General features: G+C 38.4%; 1 protein-coding gene across 1 annotated transcript in view; it reads left to right on the top strand.

Moving 5' to 3' along the window:
- The first annotated feature begins 12,698 nt into the window (after positions 1–12,698).
- Positions 12,699–21,890, top strand: part of iglon5 (IgLON family member 5) — a 198,797-nt gene continuing 189,605 nt past the window's right edge. Inside the window, exon 1 of the mRNA XM_079624707.1 lies at positions 12,699–13,180. Coding sequence (XP_079480833.1) covers positions 13,123–13,180 — 58 coding nt within the window. The 5' untranslated portion in view covers positions 12,699–13,122. The remainder of the gene's footprint in view (positions 13,181–21,890) is intronic.

Here is a 21,890-nt window from a genome sequence, read left to right as displayed (position 1 = left end):
TTTTATGCACTAATGGTGCTGTCAGCTTCAGCACCAGCACAGTTTCAGAAAAGTTTGTATATATAAACACAAACTTTTGTTAGATGCAATAATCACAATATTAGATGCAATTAATCGATTTGAAAGCACTAATGTATTAGGTTTGATCAAATTGCTATCCTTAATATGAGCAATAGTTACAGTGATGCATGACTTGGCAAACGGCACTAATAAGTAGAGAATGACTGTCCGTGCAGCAGTAGTTTGAATCTCAGCGGGAGAAATTCTCTTGCTGGCAAATTCCACAATTCTTCTAGTTCTGTCTCACTTCAGGCACAAATGAAGGTCGCTCGACTCATTAACTTCCTGGCTGAGTCTGGCTCACCCCCGGCCAGTCTCACTTTCAACATCACTCACCGCAGTCCAATCAGCCCACTTCATTGATATATATAGAGAGACTGACACCAGAGAAGACAGGAGAGGACACATGAATAAAGAGACACGACAAAGACAATCAAACAAACAATGGCAGGAGGACGACCTGTAGAACAAGAAAATTACCATTTATATCTCGTCAGTAGTTTGTTTTATAGACAGAGAAAAAGATTAAAAGGAGAACACTGAAGAACAAGGCCACAATAATCTCACTTTTATCTCCTCATGAGATTCAGAAGAGATCAAACTCAAACCATGCACCGATGGACCAAAGATTTACCTCAAAGTCTGCAGAGAAAGTATCAGAAATTTCTATATGAACTTAAACTTTCCTCCTCAATCTTGTCGCAGCTCTTTTCCTACGAAAAAAAAAGCCCATATGACTTATGCACAATAATTATAAAGTCTTAAAAAACTTTTTCCATACTTTTTTTGTGAGAAACAAAGCGAAATTATTCACTGAAAATCAATGCAGCTCTCTAATCAAATTCACTTTTCTGCACATAAAAAATACTTTTTCAATCCAAACGAGATCTTTGAGATCTCATAGTAGTGGAGAAGATTATAATACCGATTTAAAGCGGTCAGTTTATCACACAAAGCTATTGTAGCCAGAAATGAAACAAGTCTATGAGGAAGTCATTGAATCATTCACTCAACCGATTTTTTTAAAAATAATTAATTTCAATGAACTAAATATTTTTAAATAGACTGTAGCATTTAACATTTTGTCAGAACCTCTTGTAAATTATATGTTATTTTTTTTAGTTGTCTATTTAGAGTCGTGAGAGGATCAATCTCTATTTAAAAAGAAATAAAAGAAAAATGGTCATTCTCAATTTATCCAGAATCATGCAGCTGTGTTCTACAAAGAACATTTTTCTAATGTTATTAAGTAATACATTTTTATTTCTGAATGTTCTTAGAATGTTCAAAACAACCAGTTTTTTTTAAACTTTTTTCTTCTTCTTTGGTTATGTGTATGTTTAATAATTGTGCAACTTTGGGAACATTCTAACTTTGATCAGAACGTTAGCTAAAGTTCTGAGAACGTTCCCTGATCGCTGGCTATATGACCTTTCATTGTTTTGAATAGGAACTTCATAAATATCTCAAAATGGATCCTTTTGTGCTCCATAGACATGTTAATAAATAGCATACAGGTTTGAACTTACATGAGATTGAGTAAATGATTTGCATTTATGCATTTGGCAGACGCTTTTATCCAAAGCGACTTACATTACATTGCAGTTCTCAGTTCTTGCTTTCCCTGGGAATCAAACATGATCTTGGCGTTGCAAGCGCCAGGGCTCTACTGTCTGAGCTACAGGAAAGCAGAAATGATGACCGATTTTGCATTTTTAGGTGAACTGTGCTGACGTTTCAGTGCCCAGACTCATTTGAATGGCTCTCATGCCGCTTTCTAATGGCCGAGTCAGAATCAATATGGCTTCATTGATTAGCGGGCGCACAGATTTAAGTGCAGCATTGGAAGGGGCCGTACATTGCGTGTGGTAGATAACAGGGAGGCATGTCAGCACATTTCATCAGGCTCATCTCATTTTGAACAGCTTCCAATATTTTCTCAAATTATGCAAGTAAGCGTGCCATATGTTGAAACAGAACACCCTCTGAGGTGCATCATCAAAATGACAAATGCAACTTACCTGACGAGGCATGCACGATGCATCTCTGGTGTCCACTTAAGCGTTTGAAGAGACCGTAGATGAAAAAGACAGGTAAAGACAACAAAATGAGGCAGAAAGACTGAGAGAGAGAGAGAGAGAGAAGCGAGACAGTTGAAGACATGATTAAATTTCAACATCTATTATAGCTCAGGCTTTGATCCGTCTTCAAGGCTTCTTACTCTGGGCTGTAACGTTTTGAACTTTCCGTCTTAAAAGGTGAAGCTCCGACGGCTGTTTCATCACAGATTTAATATCAATAATTTACGCTGCCCTTGGGGGAGAAACAAAATTAAGTACACTCTCCTTTGCAGGTTAAGAAATTTAAATGAAGCATTGATAAACAGCAGCAGGACAAAAAAAAAAGAGAATTTATTATTGCTGTTTGAAGCTTGAGATCCTCAAACGTTCTCACACACTCTTTTCCCGCAGTTCACTTCCCTGACAACATTTTTAGTCATTTTAACAGAAAAAATCATGTTACAAAATTCAACAGTAAAAACTTTTTAAGATAAACTATGCTTGATTTAAAGCTACAATATGTAAGAATTTTGTAATAATATATCCAAAGATCACTTATATTTCCTGCAGTTGTGTACTTGCAATATCCCAAAAGTTCCCAAATATTTTTTATTTCAGAGAAATTCCAATTTTAAATAATGGCTCGTCCCTGTTCACTCGTTGTCTGTCAATGACAATGTGTAATATCCGAGTTATCCCTGGTTTCCGCTCGTACTGCCATAGTAACCATGGCGACAGACGTGGACAACTGCGTTACGTCTAGTGGCGCGCTCACGCTGTTGTTGTTTCGTTCAAACATTATGGATCATGGCAAGCAGACTTTGGGACAAAAGGAGAAATAAAACGAGGATCAATATCAGCGTGGCGTTTTCGAGACGCCGAGAGCTAGCGTCCGCGACTAACTTCCACTCGCCGAGAGCTAGCGTCCGCGACTAACTTCCACTTGACAGAGACAGAGAGTTAAAGTAACTCTTGCGTGTACTTTATTAGACAGGTGAGTAAATGTTCATAAAACTAATCAATGTTGTATAGCTCAACATAATGAAATGTTAGAATATGATCAGTATGTTATTCTAATGTTGATCTAGCGTACTGCTAGTCTCATACAGACAAACTAACACACAGAATAACATTATAACTTTAGTGTGATAGTGTAGAGCGAGTGAGACAGCCTCACAAGTTTCATTCGTCTAATAAACTGTCCTGTGTGAGTGTTATTCAGCACTTGCGGGTAAGTTAGTTCGGTAGAATGAAATGTCCTTACTCCTTTATACCCGCGGGACTCGTCGCTTGTGGCGCTGATATCTGTCTCTCATTAGCACTCGCGTCTGCTTCACACCACAGTCATGATAAAAACATCAATGTATTCACTCATCCATAAACATTATTAGATCCATCCGCTTGACAAGTCCCATCATTCTGCTTATCATTGCGTCATCAACCTACGCCTTTGCTACTGTAAGAGGTTAGCGGCGAAAAAAAAAAACATATAATATTTTGTCTAAAAAAAGGATTCACTATGGTAAACCTAAAAGAATGCTTTATATTCAGAGCTGTTGAGTTTAATTTGGCTGGAAATACTTGCTTAGAATATATTTTTCAGTTATAGGCTTATGACTTTGTTCTTATTCCAGTGATCTTGATGTAGATTTAATGCGTCAGAAAGTCTTTACAATTTTGTGTTGAACTTCTGTTTTTGCGGTAGCTCTGTGTATTTCTACAGTGTCGCTGCCGAAGAGTAATTATCTGGTGAAGTGGATTTACTTGTTGTAGAGTTAGCGAAAGTCATCATGAGCATTGTAATGTTTGTGTCAGTAGACCGGGAATATTTTAAACCGAGCATTCATTCATAAATCTGTAAGATATTACCTTCATGCTGTGAAAATACAAACCGGAAGACAGAACATGAGAGCGTAGCGCTGAAAAGGGGCGGAGCTACAGAATCTCTATAACTTCAACCACAGATGTCGATAGAGCGCCTGCTATTATTTTTAAAGTCCCCCTGTGGTGAAAATCCAGCTTTTAATGTTGTTTATGTGTCTATGTGGTGTTTTTAATATGCTTTAAGACAAACCGTGTGTAAATTCATAAGTGGACAGCATTGCTGAGTATTTTCTGCTTAAAACTGCAGTGAACCAAAGACAGTCTCAAAAACACGGTTTGAAATCGCTGGTGTTTCTGACGTCACACACTACCTTGTAACCAATCAGATCAACGTGTGATCGTCAACCAGTGGATCTCTGAGTGAGTGAGTGAGTGGAGGCGGGGCTCATTTGCATATTCATAGAACCACGCATACCAAATGAGGCAAGGGTGTCGAGTCACATCCAATCTATTTTAAGGCATGAATAATTTTTTTCAAGAAAAAAAAAACATGTTAAATGATCAAAGATGAATTTAAAGGGACAAAATTATAGACTACAGGTGGACTTTAACTTTTTTGGTAAAACTTTCTAGAATCAAATGGCTTTAATATTATGATAAAACAGTATTTTTAAGAATATTATATTTTAATCAAATTGCATTTAAGTAATCAATTGTATAATGAATAAAACGTCTGTTTTGTGCTCAACGTTTTGTGCTCAACAACAACACCAGGAATGTGTATTAAGAAAGTAAATAGGGTTAGTATTGATTTTATATTTACTTCAAACCAGCAGGTCTTCATAGCCTGTTTTTTATTTTTTTTTATTCGCTTTCTGTTGTTTCAATTTCAAGGTGATTTACAGGCATGAAACGTTGCGTTAGAAAGTCAACAAAGGCAACTCTGATCACAAAGTACGGCACATTCAATTGCGGCAGCTTTAACAGTACAAATGGTGCAAACCTTGAAAATGAACCAGATTAACAGTGAATAAATTATTCCTCTCTGTAGTAAACACTCCATTCCTCTTGGCCGTGGGTTGTTTACTTCACACAGTCCGTTTAGAGAGGAAGGAAGACTCCACATTTCGAAACACAGCTCTGTGGTCGTAATTTCTGTCATTTCCCATAAGCTACCAACTAGCCGACACTCTGGATGCTCACTTTCATGTTTTTCAATTCTCTATTATGAAGCTTTAGTGGGAAATGCGAAGGGAGACTCAAGGTCCACTTTCTTCTGCCTCTTCTATCTCAACCCCCCTGCCGGGCCCTTCATTCTCAGGGGTATCTGCCATCCTCAATGGGCAATGCCATGGCAGACTCTCTCTCTCTCTCTCTCTCTCTCTCTCTCTGGCTTTCTTTCTTTCGCGACACAGAATGTAGATGACCTATTCATGCAGGCTTTTATATAAAGGACCCCTACCCCAACATTTAGAGACCTTTAATGATTGATTTTGCACTGTTGCTCACTATATAAGGTTGAACAGAAACGCTTTTGATGCACATGTTTTTGTGCACTGAAAAAAAAAGTAGCACTGTACAATAACCTCTTATTTGTTAGCATTAGTTAAAGGTGAACTATGTAAGATTTTGGGGTTAAAACACATTCTCTTAACCCAGTTTATTGCTCATTCATGGCTTTATCTCCCCCAAAAGTGTAAGCATTGAGCCTCCCAGCAGGCATCATTTAAACACAGAGAGCGTCCACTCAGTTCTGTCAATCTCTTTCCAGCTCAACCAATAGCGAGAGTTAGGGGCGTGGCTACTGTAGTGGGCGGAGCTAGAGGGTGTTTAGCCGCCGTGAGGCCATGGCTGTGTCTGAAATCACCCCCTGTACCCTTTAATAGGGCACTATTTGAGAGGACAGCCATTTGTAGTGCCCGAAACCATAGTGGACGTAAAGTGCACTCATTCAACCCCATAATGCACTTAAATGCAGTGTTGTTTCAACCCAAATTTGGGTCAAATATGGACGAACCCGACCATTGGGTTAAAAAATGTTAATACATTTTTTTTAACCCAACGACTGGGTTTGTCCATATTTGACCCCAATTTGGGTGGAAACAACCCAGCATTTTTTAGAGTGCATATGTGTACAACTGATGTACACTCAACGGCTTGAGAATACCCACAATACACTGTGAGAGTCGTGCCGAATTAATTGCCTGCGTCTAAAGATGGCTGACCGCTAAAATGAACGGTTACACTTTATTTTAAGGTTATTATACGCTGGGTTTTTTCAACCCAAATTTAGGTAAAATATGGACAAACCCAGCCATTGGGTTACATTTTTTAATTAAAAATGTTAACCCAATGGTTGGGTTCGTCCATATTTTACTCAAATTTGGGTTGAAACAACCCAGCATTTTTTAGAGTGAAGTACTGAGTAATATTAATGAACTACATGTACTTAATATAGGGTTAGGGTAGGATTAGGATTTGGTTGAGGGTAGTTACATGTAATTAAACATGTAATTTATTGTTATTACTATTGTAAGTAAATGTAATATATGTAACAAGGACACTGTAAAATAAAGTGTTACCAAATTAACTTCTCCATCTTTTCTCATTACATGAAAATTCAGCAAATTTTATTCTGAACTCATGACCAACATTTTCTGTCAACAAAACATATTGGCTGAAGATTATCTAGAAGATAATTTCAGTCTGAACAGCACATTTAGGTATGAACCTGTCACACTTCACTGTGTGTTAAATAAGACAATTAGAATGAGTTTTACAAGAAAATATTTCAGTCTTTCAACTTCAACATTTTCACAACATAATGTGTTATTTGCCGTGTAATTATTTACTAGTAATTTTGTTAAAGTGGTTTTAAAGTAAATCCTACACCCAATTTTGTTGAGTGCTTGATTTCCATCCACATATTTTTGCTGTATTTTGACATGTTGCATAAAAAGTGCTGGATGGAAGCACTAATGTGAATATATGTTCAAAATACACATACAAAACTGGACTTTGGCATTACTCTCTCTCTCTCTCTCTCTCTCTCTCTCTCTCTCTCTCTCACTAAGGGACAGTGTTTACAAGTGAATGCGTGCTACTTGTGTCATGCCAATTAATGAGGGAAGCTTAAGGCCTGTGTGAACGCAGCGAGAAGAGAAAGCAGTTGTGCCATCTCCATACATTTCCATACTAAATAGCCTGGAAAGTCCTTCCCTCTCTGTGCCACAAACTCTTGTTGGCAGACACACACTTCTGAGCAAACTTGGCGCAGGACTACAACCTTTCGAACATTCCCGAGCATGCTAGTGCTAAGAAACGTCTCCGGAGCGGCGGATGTGTCACGGTGTGTTGCTCAGTGATCCTGCAGCGCTGTCAGACTTAATGGTCCTATCACATTCACACTGGCAAAAAATAATTCAAATGATAATTATCTGAAAATTGCATCAGTAATTGAATTCCAGCAGGCATACCAGAGGTAGGTGGGTCAGTAACGTGATGCACATTTTTGTGTCTGGACCTATAAGTTATTCAAAAATACAAATGCAATTCATTCAGAAGATGACTTGAATACACCACTTCTCATCTTAATTAAAATTCATTTAGACGTTTTTTTCTACAGTAAAAAAAAAATGTCAGGGTCTTGTAACTCTCTGGAGATTTTTCAAGAAAAAAAAAGTCTAATTAAAAAGCTGAAATTCCTAAAAAAATAAAATCATTTGTATTATACATTATAATATAATGTAAATTCATTTAATATAATATAATGTAATATATAAAAACAATATAATAAAATAATACAAGAAAATAGAATAATACAATATTTTTAGTAAAGCAATTTACATTTTTTATTTCAAAACCTTTATTCGCCAACTCTGGTGAACAAAGAAATCCCTAAAACAGGAAGTGACATCATTTATGTTCAAGTCAGTATGGTCTTAAATATGTCAGCTTTTTTGCCTTTTTTAATAAATCGGATGGACGATAGATAGATGATAGATAGATAGATAGATAGATAGATAGATAGATAGATAGATAGATAGATAGATAGATAGATAGATAGATAGATAGATAGATAGATAGATAGATAGATAGATGAAATCATCAGGAATATAAGATTTGTAAAAACCTCCTCATGCATTTTTAAACGATTTCTCAGTTTTAATCAACCGACACATTATTATTTGCCATTGACCCAGTTATCAACTTCGTATTCCCTCCTGGCTTGAAGTGAAGATGTTTTTCAGCATAAAAGACGTGCACTGCCCTTTGTCAAGGAAAACAACAACCCAGCATTAATCTTCTACAATGTTTAACAGTGCTTTGAGAAGATTTGAGAAAGGTTATGATCATTAAAGTGTTGAAAAACTGAACTGCTGAATGTGGTCTATAGCTGACCCGTGTCTCGCTCAAGCATCAGGTCACTCGTGGCAACTCTATGAGCTCTGCAGATATGCACTCGACACACACACACGCACACACGCACACACGCACGCATGCACGCACGCACGCACGCACACACACACACACACACACACACACACACACACACACACACACACACACACACACACACACACACCTGAGACGCTCTATACAAATGAAAGCTATCAATCATTTTTAAAAGGACCCTTCATCTTATACAGTAACTGAAAACAGAAAAATAAATAGGGATAATATACCGGCAGCTAATCATTATTGCAAATAACGTCTGACAGCTTGATCAGGTTTATTTTATGATAATGACTGGCTAACATTACCTGGCCTTACCTTGTATACATAAATATATGGACATGAAATATTCACTGGAATTATTTCATTATGTTAGAAGAAAGAAAGAAAGAAAGAAAGAAAGAAAGAAAGAAAGAAAGAAAGAAAGAAAGAAAGAAAGAAAGAAAGAAAGAGAAAGAGAAAGAGAAAGAGAAAGAAAGAAAGAAAGAAAGAAAGAAAGAAAGAGAAAGAAAGAAAGAGAAAGAAAGAAAGAAAAAGAAAGAAAGAAAGAAAGAAAGAAAGAAAGAAAGAAAGAAAGAAAGAAAGAAAGAAAGAAAGAAAGAAAGAAAGAAAGGAGAAAGAAAGAGAAAGAAAGAAAATCACTTGTCTGGGGGAATTCACCAATCAGAATCAAGGAATCCAGAGAGACATGCAGTAAAACATTCATTATACGCTGTAAAAATTATTTGATAAAGTTGTAACTTTTATTAAAATGTAGTGTTATTTTAATACTACTCAGATATGATTATCATTTTTATTAATATTTTAAATTAGTTTTTTTATATTGTCCATTTTCATTTTCGTTAAAGTTTTAGTTTACGTTCACGTGACGGTTGTAAAGTGATTCGTTCTCCAGGCATTCTCCAGGTCACATGACCTGGCCAAAGATGGTGCGTCTTCTCCAAACTTAGGCGGTATTTCAAGAGGGCAGCCCCGCTCGGAGCATTGATAGTGTCAAGCGCTGTATATTGGCCTGAGGAATCATTTAAAATAACTCATATGCTTCAAATCTTTAGGTCACAAAGTCCGCGGTGTGCCTTTAAGTAAAAATCAGTTCTTACAACTTTTACTTGTAACGGAGTAATATTTGACCAGTAGTATTTGTACTTTTACTCAAGTAAGGAAGTTACTTTGTCCACCTCTGGGACAGCCTTCTCTACACACATATGAAGTCTGAGCCGGAGCAATATCACAAGTGTGCCGTGCTGTTGCGATGCTTCTGCTCTGTGAGGAGTTCTGTGGGCGTGAGAACATGTGAACAGAAAAATGACAATGATAAACCAAAGCAGGTCGCAGAGACTATAAAAGTAGGGCCTTCGAAAAATCTTGAGACATATCGAAAAACGTGATTGCATTTGAAAAGGTCTCGGGCTGTCACAAAGAACTTTGAATGGATGAGGGACACTGGGGTTCAGATAGCAATCTTGCCATGGAAATTACACCGCATCTGCTCAGCTGAAATCTTTCTCTCTCTGACCACCAAACACAAACTCGTCTGAATGCACAACACAACAGAAGATCCTAATCAATGCTAATCACTAGAAATGAATGCGAACTATGAAACGCAGTCATTTAACACCAGCATGCATATTAAATGAAACTATGGACCATTAATGTGTGATAAATGCATCATATCAGGACATCAATTATTCAAAGCCGTGGCAAGGTTCATAAGACCTCTGCACCGTTTCACAACTGATTTCACTGACAGATGCCAAATGTGTGTGTGTACTGGCAGAACATTTTTCACGCGCAGTAAAGCTCAAAGCACTGCACACTCATAAGTTAAATTAGAGGTCATATCTTATATTAAAGCATGTGAGCAAAAGACCCACACAAACATATCTCTAGAAAAGAGTTGAGTACACTCTAAAAAATGCTGGGTTGTTTCAACCCAATTTTGGGTCAAATATGGACAAACCCAGCCGTTGGGTTACATTTATAAATTACATTTTTAACCCAACGTTTGGGTTTGTCCATATTTGACCCAAAATTGGGTTGAAACAACCCAGCATTTTTTAGAGTGTATATATATTGTAAGACGGTTTCCCCCACAATACTCATACACACTAAAAAATGCTGGGTTGTTTTAACCCAATTTTGGGTCAAATTTGGACAAACCCAACCATTGGGTTACATTTTTAAATTGCATTTTTTGATCCAACATTTGGGTTTGTCCATATTTGACCCAAAATTGGGTTAAAACAACCCAACATTTTTTAGAGTGTATTATCATCATTCATTAAAAAAAATTAAAGGTGCATGAGTAAATAATGGCATTTTTTTCATTTTTGAGTGAACTATCCCTTTAAAGGCTCGGTTTCATACAGAGTTCACCATATTGATATTCAAATGCTGTCGCGACGTCCCTTCACTCGAGTCAGGACAGCTATCAATCTCCAGATGACAGTCAACACCCTGTTCGAGCTCAATCTCAGTCACTGACCTTGTGAGTTTATGCGTGTGAATATTCCTGCTAAATTACCATCAACCACGACCACAGGCCTCATCATGTCCATCTTATTATAGAGCATCAGATCAGTTCAGCAGCACTTCTGGTGCCAATGCTTTTTGAACTCCATAAATATATATATATGCATATAGTCAGTCATTGCTCAGCGACTGACAGTTAACCGACAAACTAACTTATGCAACTGTTAGAAATGAATTGAGTCCAACAAAAGTGCCCCAGTCTCTGTCTTTATTCAGGCATGAATAAACAATTCTTCCAGCGCTGGTGAGAGAAGATTCTCTAATCTCAGACAATAGTTTACCATAGATATAGGAAAAGTATAAGGGGGAGTATTACCCCTCCAACCAATAAAACCATACATTACATCATATAGGATCATATACCAAGACTACGGCTGTAACGATTAATCGCGATTAATCATTACAGCCCTAACCAAGACAGCTAAATATGGTCAGTTTCCTGTCAAAGCTCCACCCAGACATGTGTATCCGAACAGTACCCTCCAATGTAAAGAATAGGGACCCTAAGACCAGCTCTCCATTTGAGCAATGGGCCTTCTTAATGTATAACAGATGAGACCATTACCTTAACATAAAGGAAAGTTATGCTGGATCTGTTAGGTCTGAGCGCATGCAGGAATATAGGAATATAGAACAAATATTTCTAACAGCAACCAAACACAGAATTATTCAAATCCACTTTCTAATGTTGTTGTGGTGTTTTCCCTACAAAATGATGTCACTTCCTGGAGGATGATGATGATTTCATTTTTTTTTTTTTTTTTTTTTACACAAGACTAACAGGATGGAAAGTTATATTAATTATAAGCCTAAACTTATAATCTGTTTTTTTTTTCTAAAAAAAGAAAATAAAAAGACAATATTTCTAAGAAATTGTTTTTTATTATTTTGAATAAATGCTGTTATTTTTATTCATCAATAATTCTTGAAAAAAGTATCAAGGGTTCCAAGAAATATTAAGCAGTACAACTATTTCCAACATTAATAATAAATCAGCATAGAATGATTTCTGAAGGATCATGTGACTGAAGACTGGAAATTCTGCTTTGCATTACAGAAATTAATTATGTTTTTAAAGTATATTAAAATAGAAAACAATTATTTTAAATTATAATGATATTTTGTAATATTACTGTTTTTTTCTGTATTTTTGATCAAATAAATTATTTCAAAAACCTTAAAAATAGTATATATATATATATATATATATATATATAAATACACAAATACGTTTCACTATTTTGGTTTGATTGGACACACACACACACACACACACACACACACACACACACACACACACACACACACACACACACACACACACACACACACACACACACACACACATATTATATCAAACAAAAATAGTGAAATGTATTTGTAACTAACATGGTTTGCATCTTCAAAAAATTGAGAGTCTAATATTTAAGTCAAACATGTGTAGCCTGCACAGGAATGACCCAATAAATCAAGTGTGTTATTTCTAAACAATCCTCTGCTAAGTTTCCCCACGCAAATCACCTCTCCCAGTAGAGAACATAAACCACTAATGTGCATGTCCACGCAAACACCTTTCCTCCAGTACTGCAGTGCACTGAGCGTGCTATAAATCACCTTATATTATCATAGCGCGCTCGGAGACTCCGCCCCTCTCTGCTCACGATTGGCCAAGTCTCCTCCTCGGTTCCCCGCCCCCTTCATTGACGCTCGCTGATTGGCGGAGGAGATTCTCCTTGAGCTGTCAATCAGACGCTTCTTTCGTGCTCCGCTCTGAAGCGATGCACAGTGATTCTGATTCACTGAACACACAACATCCCACTAAACCATCCGAACTGTCGTGCTCTCGTTTTCTGTGCATGCTCTTGCTTTGCATAACTATAACAATCTGAGGAGATATACATTATCATTTTCTTTCTTTTTTTTATGCGCAAGGATTTATTAATACATCCTCTGGCACTCCAAACGCCAACAGATTGTGTTTGGTCTCCTTGCACAGGGTCACTTGGGAGAATCGACCCGTCTTGTGGCACTCCTGGCACACTTGGAAGATTTGTGGACTGCGGACGTTTCGTCAAAGAGGACACAGGGACGGACAACTGCGGTGTATGCGTGTTCCCGTTCATAGAAGATAAAACACGGACTGTTGCTGCAAGAACTGACGCTGAGAAATAAGAAAGCATCAACTCAAAACATGAGCTGCGCAATGTTGCGACACGCGCTCGCGTTGCTCTTGGCGTTGCTGTGGAAAGGTAAGTTGCAATTCTTAAAGCATTCTTCTGGAGAAATGTTCCTCACTCGTTCCTTGCCTCATTCTTTGCTGGGACCTGGAGCGGAATACTAATGCGGCTCCGGGGGTCTACCTGCCAATGAATCATGTGTGTGTGCGCGTGTGTGTGTGTGTGAGATCAAATCATAGAGACAAGTGCGCTCCACAACACACGAGTTCTGCATAATAACACTTTGGGAGGGAAAACATCAATACAGCTTTCCTCGTTTCTATGTCTGTGTGTAACAAGTCAGCGGATGCCTTCACTGATATTGTGGCACCAATTTTGCTTTGTTTTTTTCATGACCAAAATCAATGCTTTTGTGTGTGTGTAAGTGTCCGATAATAACCAATATGCAAAACAGCTGTTTAACACAATTATTTATCAATTAGGCTACTTTGTATCATACCGTTCATAATAATTAATCGTTTTTAGATGCCTAGTATTTTCCATATCCATATATTTCCAAAATTTTGTTTTGGTATTTATTATATCTAAATCTATATTTATTTAATTATAATATCATATGTGCACAGTGGTTTGATGCTATTGTAGGGTGCTATTCTTTAGAGACCCAGCAGGGGGCATTAATCAATAGACCCGATATTCAGAAACCGATTATGGTTATTTTTTTTTTGAAGTGACTTATATCCAGTATGCATATTATAATAATAATAACAACCATTAGACTAGTGATTTTTTATTATTATTGCTGTTGTGATTTTTGCTGTTGTTATTAAAATTGCCATTTTAATTGTCATCATATTAGCATATATATTGTATTCATATTAAATGTCATTTTTAATTGTATATTTATAGTTTTATAATTGTAATGTTGAATAGACAGTGATGTAATGGTGTTGTTTGTGGCTATTCTTTAGAGAACCAGCAGGTGGCATTTATCAAACCGATATTCAGAAACCGATAATAGTTATTTTTTTACTTTTAAGTGTCTGATATGCAAATAATAATAATAATAACTAAATAAGTAAATATTAATGAGTGACTCATCATGAATATTTTATTATGCAGGTGGGATTTCTGCTGTTGTTGAAATATTATTATTGCCATATTCATTGCTATTATATTAGTATGTATTATACTAATGTGAATTTTTAGTTGTAGCCTATATTTATAGTTTTATCATTTTAATGTTGAATAGACAGTGATGTAATGGTGTTGTTTGTGGCTTTTCTTCAGAGAACCAGCAGGGGGCATTTATCGGTAAAGATTATATGCAGAAACTATATTACTTTTTTAAATATCTGATATGCAAATAATAATAACTAAATATGAATTAGTGACTCATCATGAATATTTTATTGTTGTAGTTGTGATTTCAACTGATGCTGATTCAGTAATTCAACTTAAAATGTGAAACTAATATATTATATAGACTCATTACATGCAAAGTGAGAAATTTCAAGCTTTTATTTGTTATAATTTTGATGATTATGGCTTATAGCTTATGAAAACCTTTTCACAATATTCTATTGAATTTGAATTTGGGGTTTCATAAGCTGTAAACCATAATCATCAAAATTATAACAAATAAAGGCTTGAAATATCTCACTTTGCATGTAATGAGTCTATATAATATATTAGTTTCACCTTTTAAGTTGAAAAGTTGTTGGTGGCTGTTCTTTAGAGAATGCACTTCACTGAATATCGGTGATTATCTACATGCAATTTAATATTCTCTCTGAAATGGTTGATGCAAATTGCTTCAATATATTTTTTAGTGAATGGTGATGTGTGAAACTGGTGATAATCCCACACTAGTAGAAACAAATGTTGTGTTTCTGCAGTTTTGAAACTAACTGTTGACAAAGGAGTGTGTGATGTGTGTGAAGAAGATCTACTCCTAGCTATCATCTTTGTGATTGTTCTGAGACAGTCGCACTCGGTGAAATGGTTAATATCAGAAAGATGAAGAAAAGCAGAAGCAGCTGGGTGATTCGTATGGATTTGGAGGACTATTGTTGTATTATTGATCTGTCAGGGAACGCATGGGGCATCAGGGATGGAATAATAGCTTTTGCTGTGCTGTGAATGGATGAATACTTGCTTTGAAATGATGTTTGATTCCACTTTTTGAGGCCTTTACCACGATGAACACAAATGTAATCATTCTTGCCCTGTGGGAGGAGTTTTTTTCCCTGCATGTCTCTTGCACTTCAACTAATGCATGCCACCTATTCAAGTTTGCATAAATCGTGTGTTAATCAGAATCGATTTTCATTATTAGAGGACAGTGCTGCTGATGCACGGATCAATGAAAGTCCATGCAAACATGAGCATTCTGCTGATATTTAGGCTGCGTTTACACGTGGAAGGCTATTTTCATTTCACCCTCTCCGTTTTCAAAAATAACATCGTGCACACCTGTCAGTTTTCAGAAAAGTGTTCGTTACACAAACCCGTCAAGAGGTCACTGTGATTTTGCCAAGTAAGACATGTTCCTGGATCAACATTTTTTGTTGATCCTGGAATAACATTCCTGTCCCAAAATTTAGTCCTTACCCTGTTGCTGTCCCTACCCCTAAACCTAACCCTACCCCTAACTTTTCCCTAAAATCAGAGAGAAATGAGAGGTGAATAACACTGATGTACCATCACCTAATCCTGGTTCTAAGCCTAAACTTGACATAAACTGTGAACTTGTCCCTCAAATCTGATTGGTTGATTAGAATGTTGTTCCAGGATCAACAAAGATGTTAATTCACGTTCACCGCCGTGAAGAGCATGCCAAACCTGTAGGTGGCAGTGTAACAAGAAGCTCAAGCCCACGTTAGCCAATCAGAATCATGAAAATAGTCACATGTGCTGCCTAAAACTCAGTTTTTCTCAGTTTACATGCAAACGTGCAAAGAAGTTTTCCAAAATCTCCACTCTGGCCGGAGTTTTTTAGAAAGAATCGTTTTCAGAAAGAATCGTTTTCAGAGGCGAATTCTCCGTTTGCGTGTAAACGAAGGGCACAAACGAAGTGAAATGTCTCAGTTTTTCAAAATAACCATGTATGTGTAAACGGGGCCTTAGTCTTAACACAACACAGCGGACACAGGTGAACACACAACACAGCGGACACAGGTAAATGCACAACACAGCGGACACAGGTAAACACACAACACAGCTGACAGGTAAACACACAACACAGCGGACACAGGTAAACACACAACACAGCGGACACAGGTAAACACACAACACAGCGGACACAGGTAAACACACAACACAGCGGACACAGGTAAACACACAACACAGCGGACACAGGTAAACACACAACACAGCGGACACAGGTAAACACACAACACAGCGGACACAGGTAAACACACAACACAGCTGACAGGTAAACACACAACACAGCGGACACAGGTAAACACACAACACAGCGGACACAGGTAAACACACAACACAGCGGACACAGGTAAACACACAACACAGCGGACACAGGTAAACGCACAACACAGCGGACACAGGTAAACGCACAACACAGCGGACACAGGTAAACGCACAACACAGCGGACACAGGTAAACACACAACACAGCTGACAGGTAAACACACAACACAGCGGACACAGGTAAACACACAACACAGCGGACACAGGTAAACACACAACACAGCGGACACAGGTAAACACACAACACAGCGGACACAGGTAAACGCACAACACAGCGGACACAGGTAAACGCACAACACAGCGGACACAGGTAAACGCACAACACAGCGGACACAGGTAAACGCACAACATAGCGGACACAGGTAAACGCACAACACAGCGGACACCGGTAAACACACAACACAGTGGACACAGGTAAACACACAACACAGCGGACACAGGTAAACACACAACACAGTGGACACAGTTAAACACACAACACAGTGGACACAGGTAAACACACAACACAGCGGACACAGGTAAATACACAACACAGCGGACACAGGTAAACACACAACACAGCGGACACAGGTAAACACACAACACAGTGGACACAGGTAAACACACAACACAGCTGACACAGGTAAACACACAACACAGCTGACACAGGTAAACACACAACACAGCTGACACAGGTAAACACACAACACAGCGGACACAGGTAAACACACAACACAGCGGACACAGGTAAACACACAACACAGCTGACACAGGTAAACGCACAACACAGCGGACACAGGTAAACGCACAACACAGCGGACACAGGTAAACACACAACACAGCGGACACAGGTAAACACACAACACAGCGGACACAGGTAAACACACAACACAGCGGACACAGGTAAACACACAACACAGCTGACACAGGTAAACACACAACACAGCTGACACAGGTAAACACACAACACAGCTGACACAGGTAAACACACAACACAGCGGACACAGGTAAACACACAACACAGCGGACACAGGTAAACACACAACACAGCGGACACAGGTAAACACACAACACAGCGGACACAGGTAAACACACAACACAGCGGACACAGGTAAACACACAACACAGCGGACACAGGTAAACACACAACACAGCGGACACAGGTAAACACACAACACAGCTGACAGGTAAACACACAACACAGCGGACACAGGTAAACACACAACACAGCGGACACAGGTAAACACACAACACAGCGGACACAGGTAAACACACAACACAGCGGACACAGGTAAACGCACAACACAGCGGACACAGGTAAACGCACAACACAGCGGACACAGGTAAACGCACAACACAGCGGACACAGGTAAACACACAACACAGCTGACAGGTAAACACACAACACAGCGGACACAGGTAAACACACAACACAGCGGACACAGGTAAACACACAACACAGTGGACACAGGTAAACACACAACACAGCGGACACAGGTAAATACACAACACAGCGGACACAGGTAAACACACAACACAGCGGACACAGGTAAACACACAACACAGTGGACACAGGTAAACACACAACACAGCTGACACAGGTAAACACACAACACAGCTGACACAGGTAAACACACAACACAGCTGACACAGGTAAACACACAACACAGCGGACACAGGTAAACACACAACACAGCGGACACAGGTAAACGCACAACACAGCGGACACAGGTAAACGCACAACACAGCGGACACAGGTAAACGCACAACACAGCGGACACCGGTAAACGCACAACACAGCGGACACCGGTAAATGCACAACACAGCGGACACAGGTAAACGCACAACACAGCGGACACAGGTAAACGCACAACACAGCGGACACAGGTAAACGCACAACACAGCGGACACAGGTAAACGCACAACACAGCGGACACAGGTAAACGCACAACACAGCGGACACAGGTAAACGCACAACACAGCGGACACAGGTAAACGCACAACACAGCGGACACAGGTAAACGCACAACACAGCGGACACAGGTAAACGCACAACACAGCGGACACAGGTAAACGCACAACACAGCGGACACCGGTAAACGCACAACACAGCGGACACAGGTAAACGCACAACACAGCGGACACAGGTAAACGCACAACACAGCGGACACAGGTAAACGCACAACACAGCGGACACAGGTAAACGCACAACACAGTGGACACAGGTAAACACAGGTAAGCACAGGTAAACACAGGTAACACAGCGGACACAGGTAAACACACAACACAGCGGACACAGGTAAACACACAACACAGCGGTCACAGGTAAACACACAACACAGCTGACACAGGTAAACACACAACACAGCTGACACAGGTAAACACACAACACAGCGGACACAGGTAAACACACAACACAGCGGACACAGGTAAACACACAACACAGCGGACACAGGTAAACACACAACAAAGCGGTCACAGGTAAACACACAACACAGCGGTCACAGGTAAACACACAACACAGCTGACAGGTAAACACACGTGCTAGAAGAGTTATTGCTAGAAGACATTCTGGTCTCGCTTCGGATGCCACGATGCCATCAAGCGGTATCTCTGGTCGTAATCAGTCCTTCACTGACCAATCAGCGTTCATTAGCAGAATGCTAGCGTGTTATGGGCAACAACAACATAAGTACATAAGTACTCGTTCATTCAACTTTCGACCTATAACCCATGTTGAGCTTGCAAAACCTACAATTAAATCTGAGATTTCTCAACGGCAATCGGGTAAAAGAGACAAATTAGCATCTAGCTCCATAGACATTCATATTGCACTCGGGCGATCGCCCCCAGTGGAACTCTGGTGGAACTACAACCAAAATTCGGTACAAAAGGACTTAATAGGGAGTGGGCAGGCTCTCCGTAGACGGGCTCTGGTAATAATCAAGGAACTGCTGCCGTACCAGCAGACGCAATGGTATTACGCACGTCATTTCCAGTCACGTTGGAAGTTACTGAGCTGGGGACTATTTTCAGGCGCTGCGTAATATCATTCAATATCATATTTCCAAAAAAAGTGTTCCTTTAATGCCGCTCTTTTTTGCATACCAATTTCACCTTTTGTGTTCCTTGGGAAAAAAGTGGCAGCATGAAGGTGAGTAAATAATGATGGCATTTTCCCTTTGGGGGAAACTGTTCTTTTAACATTGCAAATCATACAAGATGGACTTGTTGAAGGACAAGCGACACTGTGTGAGCAGAGCGTGTTTTAATTTTCATGTCAGCGTGTGTTTGGGATGTTGGGAGGGGTAAACTCGACACCCTGAGAGTTTGTTCTTCCTCAGACTCAACAGCGCTGATGATGTTTGCTCTGGGGAAAATCTGTCTGAAACTCATTATGGGGTTTTCTCACAATTCAGCAGTTCTGCACTAGGGAAATTGATTCGGGCGTCTGATAATTTGATATGTACTGACCACATAATTTACACTCGCTCACAGTTGCTGGCCTTTCTAATATTGATTTAAATTTTTTTTGGTCTTTTTCCGTCATCCATATTTGAAGTGCAGAATCTGATTAACCAAAAAGATCCTAAATATATATATATATATTATTACATAACTTTGTCAGCTGGTATAAAAAATTACACTCGTCTTTGAATGAACTCCAAATGGCTTTAGATAAAAGCGTCTGTCGAATGAATACATGCATTATTTTTAAACCTCCAACCTTATAAAATATTTTTAGATCACCCATAATGAAATGACTTCTCTTTAAAACATATCCTGAAGCACTTTTTTTTAAACATCACACATAAAATGTTCCCACTGACAGATGCCACTGAAATACGTGTCCTGAGATATCACACTTGTCTGTGACAGAATTAAACTGGTTTTGATTTAAATAATTTCTGGGTGGTGATGGCGCAATGGATAAGACACATGCCTTTGGTGTGAGAGACCCGGGTTCGAATCCACTGTGAGACACCAATGTGTCCCTGAGCAAGACACTTAACCCCTAGTTGCTCCAGAGGCGTGCGACCTCTGACATATATAGCAATTGTAAGTCGCTTTGGATAAAAGCGTCAGCTAAATGAATAAATGTAAATGTAAATAATTGAATTAGAATTAGACAGATCTGCACTTTTTATACAATTAGAAAACAAATTATTATTCGAAGTTTCAAATATAACAACCATTATTATGTTGGCTTGACAAAACCAACATATTTGAAATCCTATTTAAACTTACTAAAGTTATTCTATGACTGTGTCTGAAATCACACACTGTATGATACTACATTTGGTTTGAAACGTCCTTTTTGACCGTTAAAAACTATGTTCTATATAGTATGAATGTGTGTATATGAATGAAATCGGGATGTACTACATCCACCATGTTGTCATTGTCGTGTGACCTACTACACCTTGGCAATAGAATCACCATTGGCTGGTAATTTTTTTCACCTGACTGATATACAATCAATATATATTTATATATATATATGATTCCACCAAATCAGCTTATCTTTATAAAATGGCACAGCTTTTTAAATATCTGAACGTAAACTCCTAACATCCGTCAATCAAGCATTACATTATGATATTATGATAATCAAGATATGATATTAATGATAGAACTTTAGTAATTTTTTAACCTAAACTTAGTATGAATGCATATTTGTCATTTTAATTGAACATTTTAACTTAGGACTGGTGGTGGTGCTTAAGATATTGTTGGTCATTCAGTGTTTCTGTAAAAAAGAAAAGAAAAGATAATAGTTATTATTATTATTAAAAGATAATAATACTACTACTAATAGCAATATACAACGCACTAAGGATTGGTAAGCTGCTGGGTTCATGAATATTAATCAGATACAGTCTCAATTTCGAGATATAAAGTCAGAATTGCGTGAAATAAAGTCGCAATTGCGTGTTATAAAGTCAGAATTCTCGCAATCGCGACTTTATATCACGCATTTCTGACTTTATATCTCAAAATTGAGACTATTTCACGCAATTCTGACTTTATATCTCAAAATTCTGACTTTATAACACGCAATTGAGACTATATCTGGCAATTTCTCAGAATTGAGAGATATAAACTATATCATTATATCACTCAATATACTCACTCACTTTATATCTCCCAATTGCGTGTTATATAGACATAAAATTCTGAGAAAAAAATCTGAATTTCAAGTATATTTATCACAATTGCGAGTTTATATCTCATTATTCTGACTTTATATCACGCAATTCTGACTTTATATCACGCATTTCTGATTTTATATCTCGAAATTGAGACTATTTCAC

This window comes from Phoxinus phoxinus (genome assembly GCF_949152265.1).
Source record: "Phoxinus phoxinus genome assembly, chromosome: 10".
Lineage (NCBI taxonomy): Eukaryota > Metazoa > Chordata > Actinopteri > Cypriniformes > Leuciscidae > Phoxinus > Phoxinus phoxinus.
The sequence above is the reverse complement of the archived record's forward strand: the minus strand, read 5'-3'. Positions and strand labels throughout refer to the sequence as shown.